Source organism: Peromyscus eremicus, chromosome 8a, assembly GCF_949786415.1.
Source record: "Peromyscus eremicus chromosome 8a, PerEre_H2_v1, whole genome shotgun sequence".
Taxonomy (NCBI): domain Eukaryota; kingdom Metazoa; phylum Chordata; class Mammalia; order Rodentia; family Cricetidae; genus Peromyscus; species Peromyscus eremicus.
The window spans coordinates 37,707,690-37,729,506 of record NC_081423.1 but is presented as its reverse complement, the minus strand read 5'-3'; the positions used below and the strand labels follow the sequence as shown (position 1 = coordinate 37,729,506).

Here is a 21,817-nt window from a genome sequence, read left to right as displayed (position 1 = left end):
CCAACACCCGGCGACATTTAAAAATATTATGTTAAATAAAATATATCACCAAAGTTAATTTTACGTTTCCTTTTAGATGAGTACTGAAATTTTAAATTAAATATGTAGCTCACATTAAATGTCTACTTGTCAGCCCAGAAATACAAAATATATTTAAATTATTGATTAACCCAACCATCAACACCAAATCTCTGGTTATTTACTCTCACTAGGCTTCAGGCTATAAGGCGTTACACCTAGGAATCTGCCCTAGACATCTGACACTAAAGACAGAATCACAGCCCACCATGAGGACTTAACAAATCAGCACTGGCCCAAACTCAATTTGAATTTAATACAGTAGGATTGTTCGAGGATTCTCTCAGTCTGTAATCCTTTCCAGAACCCTCTTTTTATTACAAGGATCACTGGATAAAAGAAAGAAAGACAAGAAATCTCATTTAGCTTGGAATTTTTTCTATTCCGGTTTTGTTTGTTTGTTTGTTTTTTGTTTTTTGAAACAGGGTTTCTCTGTGTAACAGCCCTGGAACTCACTCTGTAGCCCAGGCTGGCCTGGAACTTACAGAGATCCTCCTGCCTCTGCCTCCTGAGTGCGGGGATTAAAGGCGTGTGCCATCGCCGCCCAACTTCTGTTCAGTTTTAAAAATGGAGAAGTCCATAATTACATCCCCTATTTAACTTTCTATTTAATTAATGTTACACAGGATAGAAGTTTGATGGTGCAAAAGCAATTCTTACTTTTCTTCATAAATTTTACTTCTATGATTATAAAAATCAGGCCTTCCACAGATGTAAACTGTTGTTTCAAAAATCTTCTTTAAACCCAGGCATGATGCCTGAAATCTCAACTCTCAGGAGCCGGAAGCAGGAAGACTAAAATTTTCAGGCCAGCCTGGGTTACAGGGCAATATTCTGTTTCACAAAAACACATACTTTTCCCTTCTATATCTTATGCATTCTGTATCATATGGATTCAACTGGATAAAAGAAAAGAAAAATCCCACAGTCATTACTGTTGGATTATACTAATCCTCTCAAATGATAGATTGCTTCTTTAATCAGGCTGATGAATCTGAGACAGAATATAAAGCATACTTTGATGAAACCTTATACTTGAATTTCACACTTGAATTAAAAGATTGATGATCATCTAGCTCAGTGGTTCTCAACCTTCCTTATGCTTTAATACAGGCCCTCATGATGTGGTAACATAACACCCAACCATAAAATTATTTTCATTGCTACTTCATAACTGTCATTTTGTTACTGTTATGAATCGCAATGCAAATATCTGTGTTTTCCTAAGGTCTTAGGCGACCCTGTGAAAGGGTCATTTGAACCCTTAAATGGGCCACAACCCACATGTTGAGAACAACTGATCTAGAGGATAAGCAGAGGGTATTTTGCAGAATTAAAAAAGTCTGTATGCATAGCACCCAGCCTAAGGTATTACCTGGTAGATATCGGATAAACTGCTGCTCCCAGAGTCACTGGCAATGCTACAGCCAGACTGACTAGAAGACACATGAGTCACCTGTGGATGAGGGTTGTCTGTGAGGTGCATCTTGGTAAGATCAGCTGGAAGCTGAAGGAAAAAGGAACTTGAGTTATTTTGAATGCCAAGCTTTACCTATTAGAGAGTTCTTGACATAATGGAACTTTACAGCACAGTTTTATGTACACTGTTCAGAACTCAAGGATAGAAATTCTTCATTCTTAGTAAAGTTTTTTGGAAATAGTAAGAACCAAACACACTTTCTTAAACTGATAGACAATTTTAATAGAGGTAAGCCCACTGAACAATTTTCCAAATAGACTACCAATACTAACTATAATTTAGTTGACAGTCAACTTCTTTGTTCACCCAAATAAGAGTATCAGCTGCAGGCCAGAAACAGCTCAGTGGTTAAAAGGTCTTCCAGTGGACTTGAGTTTGATTCCCAGCACCCACATGGCAGTTCACAACAGGCTGTAACTCCAGTACCAGGAGATTCAAAATCCTCTTCTGGCCTCTACGGGCACTACACATATATGGCAAAACATCCAAACAAATAAAATAGAAACGAAGTTTAAAAACTGAAACCACCGGGCGGTGGTGGCGCACGCCTTTAATCCCAGCACTCGGGAGGCAGAGGCAGGCGGATCTCTGTGAGTTCGAGGCCAGCCTGGGCTACCAAGTGAGTCCCAGGAAAGGCGCAAAGCTACACAGAGAAACCCTGTCTCGAAAAACCAAAAAAAAAAAAAAAAAAAAAACCAAAACAAAACAAAAAAAAAAACCTGAAACCAAACAGCTTTCAATGTCAAGAGTAGAAAACGCACACAACACACATACAGACACACCGGCAGCATGCTTGAATAGAATAAATAATAATGTTTGAGATTACAGAAGAACATCTGCAGGCAGGAAGACTTAAGATTTACAAAATGACTGCAGATAAGATTTAAATTTTTTCATAACCTTTGTTCTTAACATTGTATTATGATGTAGTTGGCATCTGAAAATTTTTTTGGTGGTCAAAATTATTCAATGAATGTCTGTGTTAAGTGCAGAGATACAATAAAAACATGAAGGACATGGGGCCGGCAAGATGGTTCAGTGGGTAAAGATGCTTGTCTCTTCAAGCATGATAGCCTGAGATGGTTCCCTTGACTCATACAGAGTAGAGAGAACCAATATCCACAAGTTTTCCTCTCATCCTCACATGCTTGTCATGGCATGTCCATGTGCACACACAAACGAACAAAATGTAATTAAAAAAATAAAAATAAATAGGAAATGACTCTACCATTTGATCTTTAATATATGACTACTGTTATCAAGGATGCAGACTCTACAATATATTTCATACCAAGAAATAAAATAGGTTATCTCATAAGTAATGCTACAGAAGTTAAGACAAGAAATGATTCACTATGCTTCAAAGCATTCAATGTTTTAAGTAAGAGATAAGATCATTCACCACCCTTCCATATAATTTCTCTTCAATTTGTTACTCACGACCATTAAACCTAAAAGTTTCCTTGTTGAGCATGTTCACTGTATTTATACCTATTTTAAAGGAGAAAATGACCAAGTCTGAGTTCCTCTATCTTAAGAATACAGACTATAGAAATTGCACAGACCAATTATACCATGAACTACTGCTGATGGGTTAAGAAAGTCATAAAAATGCCATTACTGAGATAAAGAAAAATCACACAGAACACAGTATCAAAATGTGCAAGGAAAAACCAACCAGAAACAGAAAGGACAAATACTGTTTGATCTAACTATCTAAATTCTATGTGGAACCACACACCCTGCACCCATCCACTACATACCATACACACAAGATTCCTACAAAGACAGGGAGAGCAAGGAGGTGTCACTTATGACAGTATTGTAATCAACCAAGGCCAGAACAAGGCTGTAGACTGGGCCTGGAAATACTTATAGTGTACTGAGAAATCTTAACCCCCACCAGTCCTTGAAAAGCAGAAAATTTTAATTCTTCCTACTTGACTGATGACAGACTGAGGCAGTACATCTGAGCAATGTGCTTAGTCTCAAGTAGTGGAACAAGGATTCATACGTGGGTCTATTTGATTTTAGCATCCCACTAGGATGTATTTTATGCTAGGATCACAAGTGGTGACACAAAGATGGAGACAGATGGGGTGATGTTAGACTTTACATAGGAATTTCCTGAACCTCTCTAAGAGAACATCTATGATGAGAAGCCAGTGGCTGTAGTTAACTTGCATGGTCCTTAGGTGGTTCATTTGTGAACAGTAGGAAATGCATCTATGTGCCTTTACACAGATTTCCAGATCTGAGCATGAGATCAAATGAGGTAGATGTTTCATGACATTAAGCTGGAAGTTTCTATTTACTATGTAAGAACCAAAATGGAATACTTTTACTCCTTTTCTTGATGATCAAGTCTAATTTAATAGCTGACCTTTCACCAGACAACACAATTTATTTATCCCATCATCGTTCTAACCCATTAAGCTCAGCAAAATGTTCTGTCAGACTCCGTGTATTTTGTATCTGTGGACTTGTGTGGTTTGCTGAAGATCATGTGTTTATGAAGACTACTGCCAAGTTTCCCATGGGGAAAATGTCTTGAATACAAACATTACAGAAGTATAAAGCCAGTTGCTGATTGAATACATTTTGAAGACTTAAGGTCTCCACAGGTGCAGAGGACTCTTTGAAGGAAACTATGCAAAGGCTCAGATATCCAGATTCCTTTGTCTTTTGGCTCTACTAACTATCTAAATATATCACTTAGGTTAAGACAGCAGAAGAAATGATTAGGACAGACTGTTCATCTTGCCAGCAACCAGAAAAACAAATTCATATTTTTCTCTATCAAAGTAGCCAACAAGATAACTAGATGAAGCTTGTATAAGCTTGCTGAGAAGTTTATAGGAAATAAAATGTATTTTACTCCATTCTTTTGAATGTAGAACTTTTGGCTCTTGGTATTTTACACTATTCCCCCTTTCCCAATCAAATAAAAGCTTGGTGTAGTGGTGTCTACCCTGCATACAGCACCTGCTCATTAAACACCGTAGAATGACTGAACGACTGCCTCGGGCTTCTCCACAGTGACACCGCTGCTCAGGTTTTAAACACTGATACTTCAGCATAGGCAGAGTCTGTATTCCACAAGCACAGGCTCCCCAAAGCTATATTCTAAGAGATACGATTCAGGAATACTGAAAATTAAATAAGAGTTCTATGGTTGAACAAACTGGAAAACGATACTCTTTATGTCCCTCAGCTCTTTATACCATAAGCAGTCCTTCAATACAGAAATCTATTTTACACATACTGTTCTTCAAATTTATTTTCCTGAATACTCTTATTGGCATCTTACCAGTGTTAAGAAATTCTGCTTTTGGATAATCTCACATGGTCAACAATTCCATGTCTGAAATACTTTTATAGGGCAACTAGTGCTAGTCAAGACATAGCCATGAAGAACACTTGCAGCTCAGCAGATAGGGAAGGGCACAATTTGAACCAGCACAAACACAGGCAGCAATATTGCATGACAGTTCTATGTCCTACTTTAAGAATAATCTGCCACAATCAAGCATTTTTAACAAAGAAATATCTAAAAAGTTTGCTATCTGAAATATCTGATTTCTTACAACCCACATCCAAGCACTATTTGATTTGACAAAGACATTCAAAAGGTGCCGAAGTATGAAACAGTATTAGCTCTAAAAAGGTTTAAAATTTGTGTGCCCCTTAAAGGACAGCAGTTCTTTAAAAATCAATTTTAAGTCCAAACTGCATTGTTAAAGATCCCTTTTCAAGATTTCAACTACTGGATTATAGAAACATTTTGCCAGAAGCCACTTGCTTGATAAACTTAAATGACCATGGGGGAAAAAATGATTGTTTATATACCAAAGTTGGTAAGTTCCCATGCACTGCTTTCAGGAACGCATTTGAGCTTGATGCTAAATAATGTACATATACACTGCTATTATGCTTTGCTAAACTTTCCATTTACAGCTAAAAGATTCTACTACATATCCAATGCTAGCCATAATCAAAACTCAAGGAAAGCCGGGTGGTGGCAGCACACGCCTTTAATCCCAGCACTTGGGAGGCAGAGCCAGGCGGATCTCTGTGAGTTCGAGGCCAGCCTGGGCTACAGAGTGAGTTCTAGGAAGGGCGCCAAAGCTACACAGAGAAACCCTGTCTTGAAAAACCAAATCAAAACAAAAAACAAAACAAACAAACAAAAAAACCACTCAAGGAAAGTCTTGGGGTATAGGAGATTAAGAAATTATTAAAATGTTAGAATAAGAAAATTATTTAGTGAGTGATGTTTGAGGCCAATCATTAGGATAATCAAGACTAAACATTAAAAATTAATAACAAAGACCTAGAAATGTATTATGCAAAATAGTAAATCTGGTTACACATGAGAACTATGGTTAGGCCAGACTGTGATGTGTTCTAATAATATTGAATTTATAATACATGGCACAAAAGGTAAAATATTTCATTACTAATTATTACATTATTACATGATGAAATGATATTTTGGATAAACAACATAACATATAGTTTATGTATTTTATATATACCAATTAAAATTAATGTAACTTAATTTGTACACCATATTTCTGTTAAATGGCACTGATACTATACACAGACTTGATGCATCAGAAACTGTACCAGAGCAGCACAGCTCATACAGAGAATGACAGTAAGATCCTCCTCCTCCTCCTCCTCCTCCTCCCCCCCCCCTCCTCCTCCTCCTCCTCCTCCTCCTCCTCCTCCTCCGTTTTTCTTGGCAGTGCTGGAGATGGGATCCCAGGTTTATGGATGCTAGCCACAGGTCCCTCCCACTAAGTCATGCCCCAAGCCCCAGATAGCATTCCAGAGTGCTTACAACTCCCGTTTTACAGGGAACTCCCAAAGAGTTTTAAGGAGGAAAGTGCAAGAGATTTGGTTTGTAAAAATTACTCTAGAAACATTCAAGATGAAAAGAAAGTCACAGAGATAAGCCCAATACAAGGCCTAAAAGGTGGGAGGTGGTCACAAATAATTATAATTAACTAAAATTAAGCCACCAAAAATTACAAGGACCCCTCAGTACAGGCGAGAGTCACACAAACTGTCAGATGCCAATGAGAGAGAGAGAGAGAGGGGGGGGGGAGCGCGTGCGCGCGCAAGGTGGTGGTGGTAGTGGTGGTGCACTCCTTTAATCCCAGGCAGAGGCAGGCAGATCTCTGTGAGTTCGAGGCCAGCCTGGTCTACAGAGTTGAGTTCCAGGACAGCCAAGGCTACTCAGAGAAACCCTGTCTTGAAAAAACAAAACAAAACAACAACAAAAAAACAAAAAGAGAAAAGCAAAGATTCTAAGATCTAAAAAGCATCCTTGCACAGAAGCCTGACCCTAGTATCTTAGTGGCCTTTGGTGTAGATGGTAGAGATCGTAGCACGGTTCTGAGGCACATAAAACTTGATTTCTACTCATTTTTTAAAAAGTGAAATTTGAAGGAGTGGTGCTGTTAAACCATTTTACTAAAATTAGTGCTTTTCCATTTGAAGACATATCCTTTCTCATTTAAGTATTTTTTAAACCATGGAGACTTTAATCAATCTTTGCTGGTTAATGTTTATTAAAAGTAAAAAAGATCTGTAGAAAGAAAGAGGCAATCAGTATAAATATGCTTAAGTTTGAGAACAAGCAAGGGTAATACATGGTAAGTGCTACCGATGTTAGAGATTATGCTGTCCACTCTGTCATGGTCGGTCGTGCGTGCGTGCGTGCGTGCGTGCGTGCGTGCGAGTGTGTGTGTGTGTGTGTGTGTGTGTGTGTGTGTGTGTGTGTACTGTAGAGAAGTGAAGTAACGTAAAGGCAAGGCATGCCTGACTAAGTTAGCTGAGCTGTTTATGAATTTTTTCATTGGCTCCCAGCTGTAGAACAGCTAAAAGAAGGAAAACAGAAGCCAAAGCACAATGGCTTCCCCACCACAGCGAGAGGCCACCTCAATCAAGCAAGCCCATCCAATCATGAAAGGAACAACCAACAATCTCCTGAGTAAAGCCAATCCCTGGAAACCAATGAACTAAAGACAAGACTATACAGGGAGAAGAAAAAAAAAAAAATCACGCCTATAAAATAAAAACCATCACTAAAACAGATAATTATGAAAAGGTATCATTTATGAGGCATCAGAAACAAGAAACACAAGTGGTTCAAACTAAAAATTTAAGACATGATCTAGCACTGGTTACAAACAATCAAGGAGTTCTTAAGTTAGAAAAATCAAGCTGAAATAAATGTTTATAGACATTACTGGCAGAATACGGTAAGAGAAAATGAAGGAGCTGCAATTCTGATAAGAACAATTTCCAGGAGGTATAGTGGTGCACACCTTTAATCTTAGCACTCGGGAGGCAAAGGTGGGCAGCTCTCTTTGGTCTACAAAGCTAGCTCAAGACCAGGCAGGGCTATGTAGTGAGATAAAACAAACAAACAAAAAAAACAACTGTGCTTTTGTTGTTGTTCTTGTTGTTTGTTTTCTTACAAATAAAGACAAACAAGACTCTGTGGCTTGAAAGAGTCCTCAGAGCACCAAGAAATAAAAACAAAACATTCCGATGCTTGGTAAAATTTCATGGATTAAAAAAATCTAGCCGGGTGGTGGTGGTGGTAGCAGTGGTGGCGGCGGCGCACGCCTTTAATCCCAGCACTTGGGAGGCAGGGCCAGGAGGATCTCTATGAGTTCGAGGCCAGCCTGGGCTACAGAGTGAGATCCAGGACAGGTACCAAAACTACACAGAGAAACCCTGTCTCAGAAAACAAACAAACAAAAAATCTAAACAAATACACAACTAACCACAAACAAACAAAGTTCAAACTTCTCATAGCAACAGTAGATACCAGAAAGCCATGTATTAACTTCTTCAAAAGCTAAAAAGAAAAGACAACGAGGTTATTTTATATACAACTAAATGATAAAAAAAAGAATCATTAAATAAAAGTAAAAGGAATAAAACAAATTAGAAAATCAAATAAAAAGAGTATGAAAATTAATATCTAGCCTAATGTGTTTAAGCGAAGAGTTAAATCTTAATAGTAACATAAGAGATGAAGGAGACAGGTATACTTAAAAATAATTTATACAGGAAAGCACCCATCATAGAATTCTCCTCATGTATTTGCTGTCACTTAATGAAATGTGGAAGTGGATCTCTAGAAACCCTTTACTCTTCTACACTTGTTAAACCATGGTTTAAGAGTGGCTACTAGCACTCCTCTCCAAGGGTTGGTTTTTTTTTGTTTTTGGTGTGTGTGTGTGTGTGTGTGTGTGTGTGTGTGTGTGTGTGTGTGTGTGTCTCCCCTTCAAAAACAACTCCTGTACTCCATTCTTAATTTTGTTCAGTTTTATCTGGTTTCACTCAATTCCCTTCCACACGCAGTTTTAAATTTTAATAGTGCCGATATTACTGTCAGCAGTGCTTGGGCCCCACAGGTGGCGTCTGCACTGATGCAGCCACCCTCTTTGTATGTGCAGATAAAAGCTTAAATTGTGTACCTAGGCTCCTTTCCATCTCTTTATGCCACAGCCAGCTGTTTGCTAAATGGACAGTCCATTCAAATGTCCTCCCACAAGAGCATTCAGGAAAATCTGCAATGAGCTAGGCCAAATAAACAGTACAACACAGTGCTGTCAAAACTATTCCCCCTTAGTCACCATCATAGCAAACCTCTGAAACAAAGACATGATTTCAGACCTTCCTATGAAAAGCCTCCAGTGTGCCAGTCTAAGAGAACTATAAAGAAATCTTGTCATATTTAAAGTACCATTTAAGCATTTTCTTAATTATTTGGTCTTTTGTTTTGAAATTTATACACAAGGTAAGAAAGATAGGTCCAAACACCGTAAATAGCCACTACCAACAATAAAACTGAATTGTAACAAATAGTTTCAACAACTTAGCATTTTGTTATTTTGACAGGTAATATGTTTGCCTTATAATGACAAGTGGTTTTAGCTATTACTCCTTTGAAAATACTTTGGAACACTGACTGTTTTTTTACATAATTTTCATTCACAATTTTCTTTATGTTATTCTTTAGGAATGAACACCCAGTTTAATAAAATAGAACAATTCATTTCTAAGTTATCAGGTAGCATCACATTAACCGAGCTACATTATATAAGCCTATGATTAGAACAGTATGTCTAAACACACCAGCTATTTAAGGTAAAGGAAAAACAAAAGAATGCATCAAGTATGGCCACAAGTTATTTCAGAAACAATCACAGCCAAGTGACGATTCTGTCTGAGGTATGTATCTCAGGTGTACATTTTAAGTCTGCAAACTATTAAAATGAGTCTTTTCAATCCATCTCAGAGGCTGTATTACACTTTCTCTGAATTAAATAAGAAGAAATCAAGGCTTTATAAACTAATTTACAGTTCTTATTTTTATAGTTTAGAAAATAGCACAATAGAACTCATTCAGAATTCAAATGCAATTTAAATTTAACGATTAAATTATATCAATAAAAAAATAATAATTACTTACTTTGGAGGCCCATGGCTGAAGACAATTGGCGTAACAGCGAACAAGAAAAGCCATTTCTGTGGCTGGAGGGGGTAATTTCTCTTTTAAACCAGAGCCACACTGATGTGTATGTTGACAAAATTCTGCTAAGTTTCTTTTTACAATCCATATACCATCATTGTTATATAAAGGCAGCTCCTCCAACCCTCTTTACAAAAATCAGAAGCTTTCAGAAGCAGAGAGTATTGTTCTAAGTGTAAGAATTCTCCTTAAATGTCAGTATACAAGCAAGTAACATCAAATAAGATGTTTAGATTTCTGGCTCAGCACACAGTTACATGCGTCCTCAGGCATCTGACACAGATGTACACATTGGCAGCACAGAAGCTAATACTGTATCTATCAGTCAAAGCAAATAGGCAATATGCATGGAATCTGTGCTCCTGGAATCCGTGAAACCTGTCTTCTCTGTAATGTGGCTGTTTTTTCTTCAACTTACTTCATTCTGAAGAGCAAGCACCACAGAGTCTTCTGCATCAGAGGCAAAGCAAATGCTGTATCCTGAAGATTATAGTCTCTTCTTTAAATTATCAAATGTTAGAGGTTAAAAAACAAAACAAAACACAAAAAAACAACACCCCCCCCCCCACACACACCACCACCAAACCAACCACAGAGCAAATGGAGGCAAAGACAAATATTCTAACAGGTTTGTCCTGTAGACTGTCTGAGAATATCCAGAATTCAAGCAACCTTCTCTTCTCCCAAGCACTTTCACAGCTCTGCAATACGGCTCCTGGTTCCAAGGCATCAGTAAGGAAGCACTGGTGATCTAAGTCTGCTCTTTCTGGATAACATGTGTATACGATGCAGCACAAAAACCACTAGATCTTTTGTGAAAGCAAGAGTCTGTTACTGTCTTAATTCCTACTGTCCTTGCTGGCTTCACGGCAGCTCCCTAAGGAGAAGCTCCTATTGATTCTATGCCCTGCAGTAAGATGAAATATCTAATAAGAAGGAAAGAGAGTGGGAGGAGAATAGAGCTAAAAGGATGACATCACCTGTGCAGAAAGCCTTCACAAACTGCATTAGATCAATTGGCTACTGTATCTGCAGATGTAGCCCAAGAGCAATTTACTGCAACACACACACACACACACACACACACACACACACACACACACACACACACCCTTCTGTGAGACACGCTGGCATGCTAAATTCTGCAAGGAAAAAAAAAAACTGGCTAACATACCCTTCTGTTTTATAGTTTCAAAAATTCATTTAAAAATTCTGTACATTATATCCAGTTGTATTTGAGAAGCCTCTTTCCTAATATTATTTAAATTTAACACAGAATTGTTCTCCCAAGAGAAAATAATTTGTTGTAGTAAGATACACCGAATTCCAAATACATGGGCAGTCTGGTTCAGAGATGTTACATCAAAGTGATTTTAATACCACAAATTCATGCGTTTCTGCATAAAAGTTGCTATTTATTGAATGAATGTTCTGCATGTTTAACCTTCAAGTCCACACTAAATTTGCATTAAAAATAAAAACATGTACTAAGATTTAAATAAACACATTTAAATAAATGCAATCCTTCTGCAAGGGGGGCATAAACCATACAGGCACAATGTGTACCAATTCCTTTGATGAAGAATAATCTATACAATATGGTACTTCACTGCAGCCCAATGTGCAATTCCTAGAAAGAGACAGCTGGCAAAACACAAAATGAATCAGAAAAGGAAACAATTAAACCTGTTCCTGATAAGAGTATGGACTAAAAGGAAATTATCATATTTTTTCCTTAAAACTTAAAAGAAAAAAATGTGGCCACACCCTCTCCAATAAGAAAAGCACGTCACCCCGAGCATCCACCCTTTCCTTTCTGCTTCTGCTACACGGCATCTACTCTACTGCATATACATCCACCTAGCACTTCATCTCCTAATGGTGCTTCCCAATGGCTACGGTCCATTTCCAAAGTACAGTCACGTATACCTCCAGGCAGCAAAACTGTGAGACTAGCAGTCAGTGAGAAAAGTAATACAACTATCCTTCTCTTTATACATCTTTTACACACACACACACACACACACACACACACACACACACACACACACACGTTTTTCAATTCCCTCAGGTGAAGTCTCTTAATTTCCAAACATTATGCTCCCAATCTGAAATATGCTGCCTCTGATACACTAAAATTTAACATAGTAATGCTATTATTTTGAGCATATTGCCATGTTTGCAAACTATGATTGTTTAAAAGCCTATGAATTATGTTTTCTTCAAAAAACCCAATGTTTTCCCACAAAATTTACAATCAAATGTAAAATTTGTTCTGATGAGTTCAAATAAACACTAGTTTCCTGAAGGTAAACCATTTAATATTTCGACAGATTGATTTTTAAGAACTAAAATATTTTTCCAATTTAATGAATATAGACTGTAATCTAAAATTTCAAAAATACAATTTTAAGTAGAAATGAAAATTATTCACTTTTTAAATAGAAAAATGTGGATAAAGAGAAAATTTTTTGCTAAAGATACCTTTCCTAAAGGAAAATTATTAACCACAAAAATTAGTAACAGGACTCAATAAATATTTTAATTATATGCCAGACTATATATTTATGCATGTGTTGGTAGGATAATGACAGCCAATCGAAAGCAAAGTCTGCAGTGGCTCCTTGTTCCTTTCATAAGTCGTGCTGACTCCTTTGACACAAAGGAGGGCCTCAAGCTGGGCAAGAGACAGTCATCTTTCAGCTGCTGCTTTGGAGTGAAATGCAATCCACTGATGCCATATGTCAGACCTACTGGATACACAGCCACCCCAATAAAGGATCAAAATATTCTCTCTCCTCCTCCCTCTCCAGTTTGGCTGGCTTATAAGTGAAGATGACATCATCTTGTTCTACCAATTATCTCACAGTATTTGCTATTCCAGAAACCAGTATTGTGAACCTATCATGCAAAACCTCATGGGGTAACAATACCAGGAGAAGAAACCATGAGGCCAAACTATGCTCAGCACGCAAACTCTACAAGCAGTGTCACTATACTCTCCTCCACCATCTCTTCACGTACAATAACTAACCTTTTAATTACTAACAGAAACAAAGTCAGTAATTTGTTAAATAACAAAAATATATGAATCAATTATTTTTCATGAGCATCAAGTTTAAAAATTTATCATGATTGCCCCTCATTATCAAGTGAGGTCAGTGCAGCAAGGGACGGAGTCCTGATTCATACAGTTTAGAAGCATCACTACAGGCTATGTGTGTGTATGCACTGAAGAAAACACTTCCCCTGCACATGAAATGCCAGTATGCTAAGTCATACAGACACAATCTTTAGCTTTAAAAGGAGAATTTGACTACTGTAAGATCAAGCAAAGTTTCCAATAATTACAAAACAGTTCTTTTTATAAATATGTAAATGATCTAGTTACTCAAATTTGCTATCTGTATATGTAATTTATAAACAAAATATAAACTGGATATTGGAAATTATGCTACATAGAAAACCAAAGATAAGATTCTCATAGTTAACACTATAAACATGCTACCCTTTTATTTCGGTTAGTGATGACACTAAAACAGAACAGGGAAAAGCTTATCATAAACAAACGAAAGCTAACACACCTATGAAGCAATATGAAAAACAAAATCAGATTTGCACTAATTTCAGGCATGCAATCCACACCCCCAATCTGCATAGTGAAACAGTATAAACACCATTTAGAGATACCAAACGCCAAAGGAGAAGAATAAAAGTAAAACTGTCATTTTACAAAATAAACTGTTAAACACACTGATTTTCAGAAAATCCCATGGAAGTAGTTTAACACTGGGAAAATAAAACAATGATGCTATTGCAATGGTCAGTGACAGCACACCAGCTTCTGTAAAGCAGCCACACGCTGTCTCCTCCCCCCCACCCCCCGCCCGCTCCTCCTTCCCATGCTGCCCAGGAATGAATCTGTAGTTATCAAACATGGTTAACTCTAATTATGTTGCCCTTTAGTAATTTCTGTCTTCAAGCTGCTTGTCCTATCTACTCCTCATCATTCCTAAGGAAGTAGGTATCAAAGGAAGTCAGAGTATGAAAGCTTTCCTTCTACTCTTTTATAAGAAACAGTATTCTTCAGCACATTGATGTGTTCACTGCCTGCCTGCCTGCTATCAAAAAATCTCTGTCAAAACCACGAGAAGTCCATATGTACTATGAAATATGATATATCCTTAGGGAGTGATTGAAGAAGAAAGAGCAAGGAGGGAGAGGAAAGCTGTTATCATCAACGAAGGTGATGTAAGCTTCTATAATTAGAATCAGTGAAACTGAAGGAACAATAAAAGGCACCACCATGCTTCTACTTTGTCTACCCATGGTAGCTGTACCAGGCATTTTTTTTGTGCACAGGAAGGAACATATTTTGTACATAGAAGTCAGCCAAGTATATATTATTAGGAGCATAGTTTTAAGACAGTATTTCTTTTCAAAAACAAAATCTGTCTAATAATTAAAAAATCCATAAACATGACAAAATAAAATCTCGTTTTAAAATTAAACTGCAAAGAATACTTCATCTGAACCTGATCATACTATTACCTCTAATTTAAATACATCATTTTCTAGTACTGTGAAAATTGAATACAGAACATAGTTCTTAGTAAACAGAGAACAGATCAATCTAAAAAGCAGTAATAATCAATATTAATTTGTCTGCCATCTAAGGAGCTGTTATACTTGTCTACCTGGAATGCTGTCACAAATTCTCCTTAGACTGCTGACATACAATAATACCTGAGTTAGTTTAAACCATTATCTAAGGAGCTTTCTTTAGCGATTGCTGTGCAAACAGTCACAAGTATGATAATCTTTCTCATTCTGGGTCCCTGGGCACATACACATGAGTCAGTGTTATCCTTAGGGAAGCAGGAATTGCTCCAGAAGACACAGTATGCCTGGCTGTCTTCCTCCTCACGCTACTAAAGTTCAAAATAATTAAAATATGACTACTGAGGAGTTATCAAGAAAGCCATTTTCATTCTTTTAACCCAACAATTTAATTTCTATATATTAATCCTAAGGAAATAACCAGTCATTTACAAATTTATATATAAAAGTTGTTTGTCAACAGAAGAAAAACTAGAAGAGGCAAACATGTAGCACAGTATGAATGTTAAAATGATATTTTGGAAATTTTTTAATTGATAAAAAATTAAAAAGGCAGGATATATAAGCAGTTAGCATCATTCAATATAAAGGTCTGTGTCAATAAACATTCCTTTGAAAGTCACTGCCAGTAAGTACTATTTCCAGCTCTGAGGACCATGCCTTAATTTCTTTAATATTCTTCTATATGTTACATTTCTACAAGAAGCATCTATTTTACCAAAACTTTAACAACTCTTAAACTGATATTTCACCCACTTAATGTCAACTGTTATCAATCTAGCACTTGTGATCTGTGGACTCACAGCTCTGCAGTTAGGGATAAGCAACTTCTATCAAAAACAATGTTACTTTCTGGAAGGACAGTGAACTAGATTCTATTAGGAGATATAGACAGTAGTGAAAGAGAGAAAGGGGATGGGGGAGAGATGGGGGGAGAAAGGGAAGGAGGGAGAGAGGTGGAGGGAGGAGAGAGGAAGATGGAGAGGGAGAGAGGGAGAAGAGGAGGAGAGGAGAGAGAGAAGGGAAGAGGGAGACAGGGAGAGGGGAGAGGGGAAAGGGAGAGGGGACAGAAAGAGAGGGAGGGAGGGAGATCGATTGATCAATCCTTGGAACTTTTTAAGGTAGAAAGCATCAGAAAAATGACACTTGTACACAGTATTCTGAGTTGTTCATAGGGTCAGAGAAGAGCTGCAGATTCTCAGAGGCTGGACCCCACATTTCTCACGCAGGATGATCACCACTCACTGCTTTATATACAAGCAAGACCTGCAAAGGCTCCTGGTACAGACTTCCTGATTTTTAGAAGCAAAGGAAGGAAGACTGAGTGTTCAAAGTTTATTCTTTTAAATACTTATCAAATATCAAATATAATTAAGAAGAATTAAGATGGATGATAATGCAAATGACAAATGCAAAGATAAGCTTGACAATTTCTTCAGCAAACAACTACTATAATTTAGATACTTTAGTTCTCCTGAAGACTAACATAATAGGTATTTTAACCTGGACAAATGTTTAAACTGCTCACTGAGGCTCCATGAAGCTATCTCAGTAATGTGAATTAAAGTCCTTTAGTGTCTCATGAGCTGGTAGGATGCAGATTTCCTTTTTTATCACAGGAATAAACTTATCACAAGACAAATAGACTAATGGATGAACATCCAGGTACATGAACTTCATATCACAAAAGCAAAACATAATGCTGCTAAAAACCTTAAAAGCCACACCCAAGGTTAAACAGTAGCATCTTGCTATTATTTTATGTACCGCAGTAAGTGATCTGGTGTTCCATAATCACTTCTTATACACCTGTAATGACAGATGTGCCTCAATCTCCCCCACTTTCTAAATCAATGTAGGGGAGGGAGGGAGAGGGAGAGAGAGAGGGAGGAGGAGAGGGAGGAAGAGAGAGAGAGAGGGGAGAGGGGAGGGGGAGAGGAGGGAGAGGGAGAGGGAGAGGGAGAGGGAGAGGGATGAAGGTAGCAAATATAGGAACTGCTTGCTGTGTTAGTAATGTGTGTTCCTAAAATGCAAAAGAACATTTCAGAATGTCATTGCATGCCTACCATTCATATATTTATATTACTCACAAGACTGGGAAAAACAAGATTTGTGAGGAAGTGTTAGCACAAGGAAACCCTCCAAATGTGAAGCTACCATAGAATTCACTCTTTCTGTGTTCTTTTGGGAAGAGCTAGATGGTTCCACACCTGTAAGCACTAATATAAAGCAGAGGGGAATATAACCAGAACCTTATTCTGAGAATACGAAATGCACCATAAGCAACGAGAACAACAAAGTAAAAGATGTAAAAGCCTTTAATAAAAGGCTAACGAGTGAGGGGCTGGCTTAAGATCCAGTTAAAACAACAAGGCACACATTAAATGCCCACTGGTACACCGCAATGAGACTACCAAGGAAAAAGAACTTAATTTCGTAACTAAAGCACACAAGCACTAACTAATTTTTAAACTTTTAAAACAATGTCCAGATCTGTATTTGGTTTGGTCACATTTCTATAAAAATGACTTAGCATTAATGATAGTAGTTCAGAGATTCATGCTTCATGTTTATTCGTTAAGGGTTATTCTTGGAATTTAACTCAGGGAAATACCAGCATTAACAGTTCAATTCAATACACACGAAAAATTATACTCAATTTTAAAGCAAAGCAATTGGACTGAGGAGATGGCTCAGTGGGTAAAGTATGTGCCATTCATTCAAGTATGAGGTACTGAGCTTTGATCCCCGGAACTGAAGAACAGCCAGACACAGTACTGTGGATGACTAATTCCAGTACTCTTACACTGAGATGGAAGGTAGAGACAAGAAGTCTCAGAAGCTTGATGCTGGGCAGCTATCCTGGTATACGCAGAGGTGAAAAAGAGACTGAGAGGACTGACAGTGGATATTATCCTCTGATCCACAAAAAGACGCTGTGGCACATATGTGACCGCACACATTCACACACACAAATGTTCAAATATGAAAATAAAATAACAAAGCAATTAACAGTATATATATATAAAAATAAAATCAGGATTGAGCCTAGGACTTGCATATATCAGGAATGTTCTTTACCAATGAACTACATCCCAAACTTATTAAGCTGGTAATTCAGATTTCTCAGTGCAGCAGAACTGTATGAACACCTGCATTAGGCATATGTAAAGTACTAACAACAGAGAGAAACACAATCTATGAAGAAACGAAGGTTTCTCCAAAGAGGGTGTGGATGAATAATAGAGTTTGGGAGCTATGTAGGACTCCATCAGAGTACAACACTGCTATGAACACAAAAAGGAAGAAGCAAGGTAAGATTGGAATTACACTCAAAAGCTCAATATTATTATTAGAAAAAAAAGGTCAGTATCTTTAGACTTTCAGAGAAGGAGCAGGCTGACAGGAAGGAGGGACATCAAAACACAGTGATGCCAGAGGGCTGCAAAGACATGAGGAAGGGACTTCAACCTAAACTCTAAGACATTTGGGCCGAACAGCTGAACAAGTGCCCTTGCTAAATACTGTAAGAAGGGTTTTTTGTTTGTTTGTTTGTTTGTTTTTTTTGGGGGGGGGGAGATAAAGTCTCACTCTGTAGACCAAGCTGTCGTGGAGCCTGTGGTGATTCTTCCTGGCTCTGCCTTCCAAGTGCTGGGATTAAAAGTGCACACAACCACACTCAGCCAAGGTTTATTACTGTGCTTTCAACTATCAAGGGCAAATGCAATCTGAAAGTGTTGAACTGAAAATTCCAGTAATACAAATCCACAAGTTTTAAAGAGTGCACTCTTCTGAGAAGCATGATGTAGACCCCACTCTCTTGTTCCTTCTGACCTGGGACTGAACTCATCTGTTTGGAAACTTACCCTGTGTGCTATCTGCCAAGAGCTCAATTTTCAGAAGTTTTCTAAAAACTTTTTTTTGGTATGTGTGTTTAGAAAGATTTAATGTCTATGAGTATTTTGCCTGGATATTCATAGGTGTACCATGTGCATGCATGGTATTCTTGAAAGTCAGAAGAATACATCAAATCCCATAGAACTGGAGTTATGAATAGTTGTGAGCCACCATGTGGATGCTGGGAGCCAAGTCCTGGTCTTCTAGAAGAGCAGCTGGTGCGCTTAACCACTGAACCATCTCTCCAACCCCTTAAGTTTGCTCTTCCCTTCTATCATGAAGATAGAGCTGATTGAACTCAGGTCATCAGGCTTGGTGCCAAGCACCTTTACCTGGCTGAGCCATGTCAAAAACCTCAAGTTCAAATAATTCCTACTCTGAGGTTGCTAACATCTCTAGAAATTAATGTTCTACCTGTGAAATGGGGAAAGGCAAAGAAGAGTTTGTACTGTTTCCTGGCACACCTCAAACTGCAAAAAGCCACAGGGATATTTAGGTTAAGATGAGAAGGCAATAATACATTTGAAGGAGGAAGACACGCATCCAAATGATGGCAATGTGGTACACAAAAGCAACAGGCCTAAATCAAGACTTCTGCAAAGGATCCTCTGAAATGAGTGACACTAGGCCATTCACTGCAAATAAGGGACGGCTATGAACTTTAGGATTCAGTTTGAACCAAAAAAATACCAAAATGAGTAAAAAGGCTGTGTCTGCAAATAAAGAAGCTGCTGCTATACTGGATTAGCAGGAGAAGTGGGCTCATTGTGCACACTCATGTCAAGCTAACTTGTACTTATTCTCATCTCATTCTTATTTGCTAGCTTATTTAATTTCATTTACTTTAATGTATTTAGGAAAGTTTTTGCAATGCTGAGTGTTTTACAGAATATTAGATAAAAGACAAAGTCCTTTAATAAACCTGTAATTTATCAATCCAAACATACGAACACCCCCAGAATTAAAACACCACCACCAAAACCCACAAATCAAAAAACATCCAGACCAAACAAAGCTCACACAACTTGACTAAAGACACATAAAGCTAAGCAAACTTATCATTGAGACAGGCAAACCACTCTGAGAATACAATGAAGCTCTCATTTTTAAGTCAAGAGCAATGTAATATAAAGAGTAAGCACACACATTTGATGGGATATTCTAGAAGCACAGGTGCATGCCTAGCCTTTCTAAAAAGAAAATGATATGGAATTGAGTCCTGGAGATCAATAGGTTTTAGGTAAAATAACAAAGAATAAAGGGAGATATAAAGTAAAATAAATAATACAAGATTTATATAAAAACATGGCCTTTTTAAGGACCAACAATCTGGCACGGCCAAAACATAGGAGATACATAAAAAGGAAATACAAAACCAGAGAGATGAGGGCCTGTGCTATTCAATCTGGTAGCTACTAGCTACCACATATCTATTTAGTTACTTATATTTATTAAACACTAAATAAAGTTAAAATTTTAAACACTGAGTTACATTAGCCACACTTTAAGTGCTCAGGCACCACACGTGAGTGGCTACTACCAATCAGGGCAGCACCAACATAAGGCACCTGCACCATCACAGCAAGTTCTACTGGACAGACTGGTCTAGACTATGCATGTCCTCATGCTGGATCACTGCACCTTTTCTGACAGATTGTGGTAAACACAAAAAGAATTATGAACTGAAAACAAGGACACTGTTAGAACTTCACTAGAACTTAGAAAAGCAGAACGAACAGACCAGTTGGTGGCGGGGGCAGGATAATATGGAGAATAGGGCTAGCAGTAGGGGAGCCAGTTCAGAACAGGTTTTGAAATCAAATACAATAATGACTAAGTACATTTGTCTTAATAAAGAGATTATATAATACTTTCAGCTTAAAAATGTCCCCAATTTTAATGAAAACAGTTTGCACAGTGAGCTTGGATGATGCTCTAACAGTCTCTGAAGAAAATCAAGGCAGGGGTGGCACATGGATAAGGCAGGAGAATCATGAGTTCAAAAATAACCTGAGTTATATAACAAGACCTGACAAAACAAAGTAGCTGTGAGCACTTAGAACAGCGACACAGAGAAACTGAAATAGGGACACATTTTAAACAACCGATGGAAAAAAATCTACAGGTAGTAAGAATTAGGCAACAGGTGTGCACTTACGTTCCAAATACTTCCACAAAGCCCAGTAAACAGGCAGGCTAGATGTCAGTGCCACTGCTTTAGTGGCAAAGCAATAACCGCACACGCTTTTAGATGACCTATGCCCTCATACAGTTAGTGGAGGAAGGACGTAGGCAGCTGGTTCATCCAGCTGTGGGACTCTCTATACATGGCTTAATTATAGACTTTACTCACTAAATATTGTTCACAAACATCTTTGAGCTATTTCTAAATACTAAATACATCTTCTTCAAAGGTCCATGGTCTGAGAAGAATTAATGTACAAATGGCTTTATACTTTATAGTATGAAAACATGTTGAATATCCCACGGCAATAGGAATACTTATAATCTTAAAACCTCAGTGTACATAAGCATTAGAATTTCTAAATAGTGCTAGTAAAATCTGACCATATCAAGTGCTGCTGAGCAGGAGCTACAAGTTACTTTTTCCTCTTAGACAATGGGAACAAATACAACAAAGAATGGAGAGATTGCAGGCACCATAGAGAACAGGTTCTCGGTTTTGTTTTAACTGATATTAAACCTAACATTTAATATATGATCTAGTCACCTACTACTGGGTATTAACTTAAGGAAACTGAAAATAAATGCATCAACAAAGATGTACACACAAATGTTCATAACTACCCCCAAATGAAACAAATACTTAGCAATAGGCAGAAAATGAAAGAAACTGTGGCATACTGAAACAATGGAATACCACTCAGCAAAAGTGGAGGAATAACAAATGCATAATATGGTACATCTTATCATAATCACTGAAACAAGCATGACAGGCATAAAGAATAATGTACCATATGAAGCCATATAAAGTTTTAGAAAATAAAACTAATCAATACTGAGAAAAAGCAGACTAGTGGCCGCTTAAAGACAGGGATTTAGGAAAGGACTCATTACAAAGGGAGACAAAGAAGCATTTGGGAATGATAGAAATGCTTATCTTGATCATGCTGACTGCTATATAGGCCTGCGTATAATATCAAATTGTGCATGTCAAGTAT

General features: G+C 37.7%; 1 protein-coding gene across 3 annotated transcripts in view; it reads right to left on the bottom strand.

Moving 5' to 3' along the window:
• Positions 1 to 21,817, bottom strand: part of Rapgef6 (Rap guanine nucleotide exchange factor 6) — a 186,558-nt gene that overhangs the window by 94,780 nt on the left and 69,961 nt on the right. For all 3 annotated transcript variants that reach the window (XM_059270565.1, XM_059270567.1, XM_059270566.1), the window contains one exon: positions 1,454 to 1,585. In XM_059270565.1, the coding sequence (XP_059126548.1) occupies positions 1,454 to 1,585 (132 nt within the window). The remainder of the gene's footprint in view (positions 1 to 1,453; positions 1,586 to 21,817) is intronic.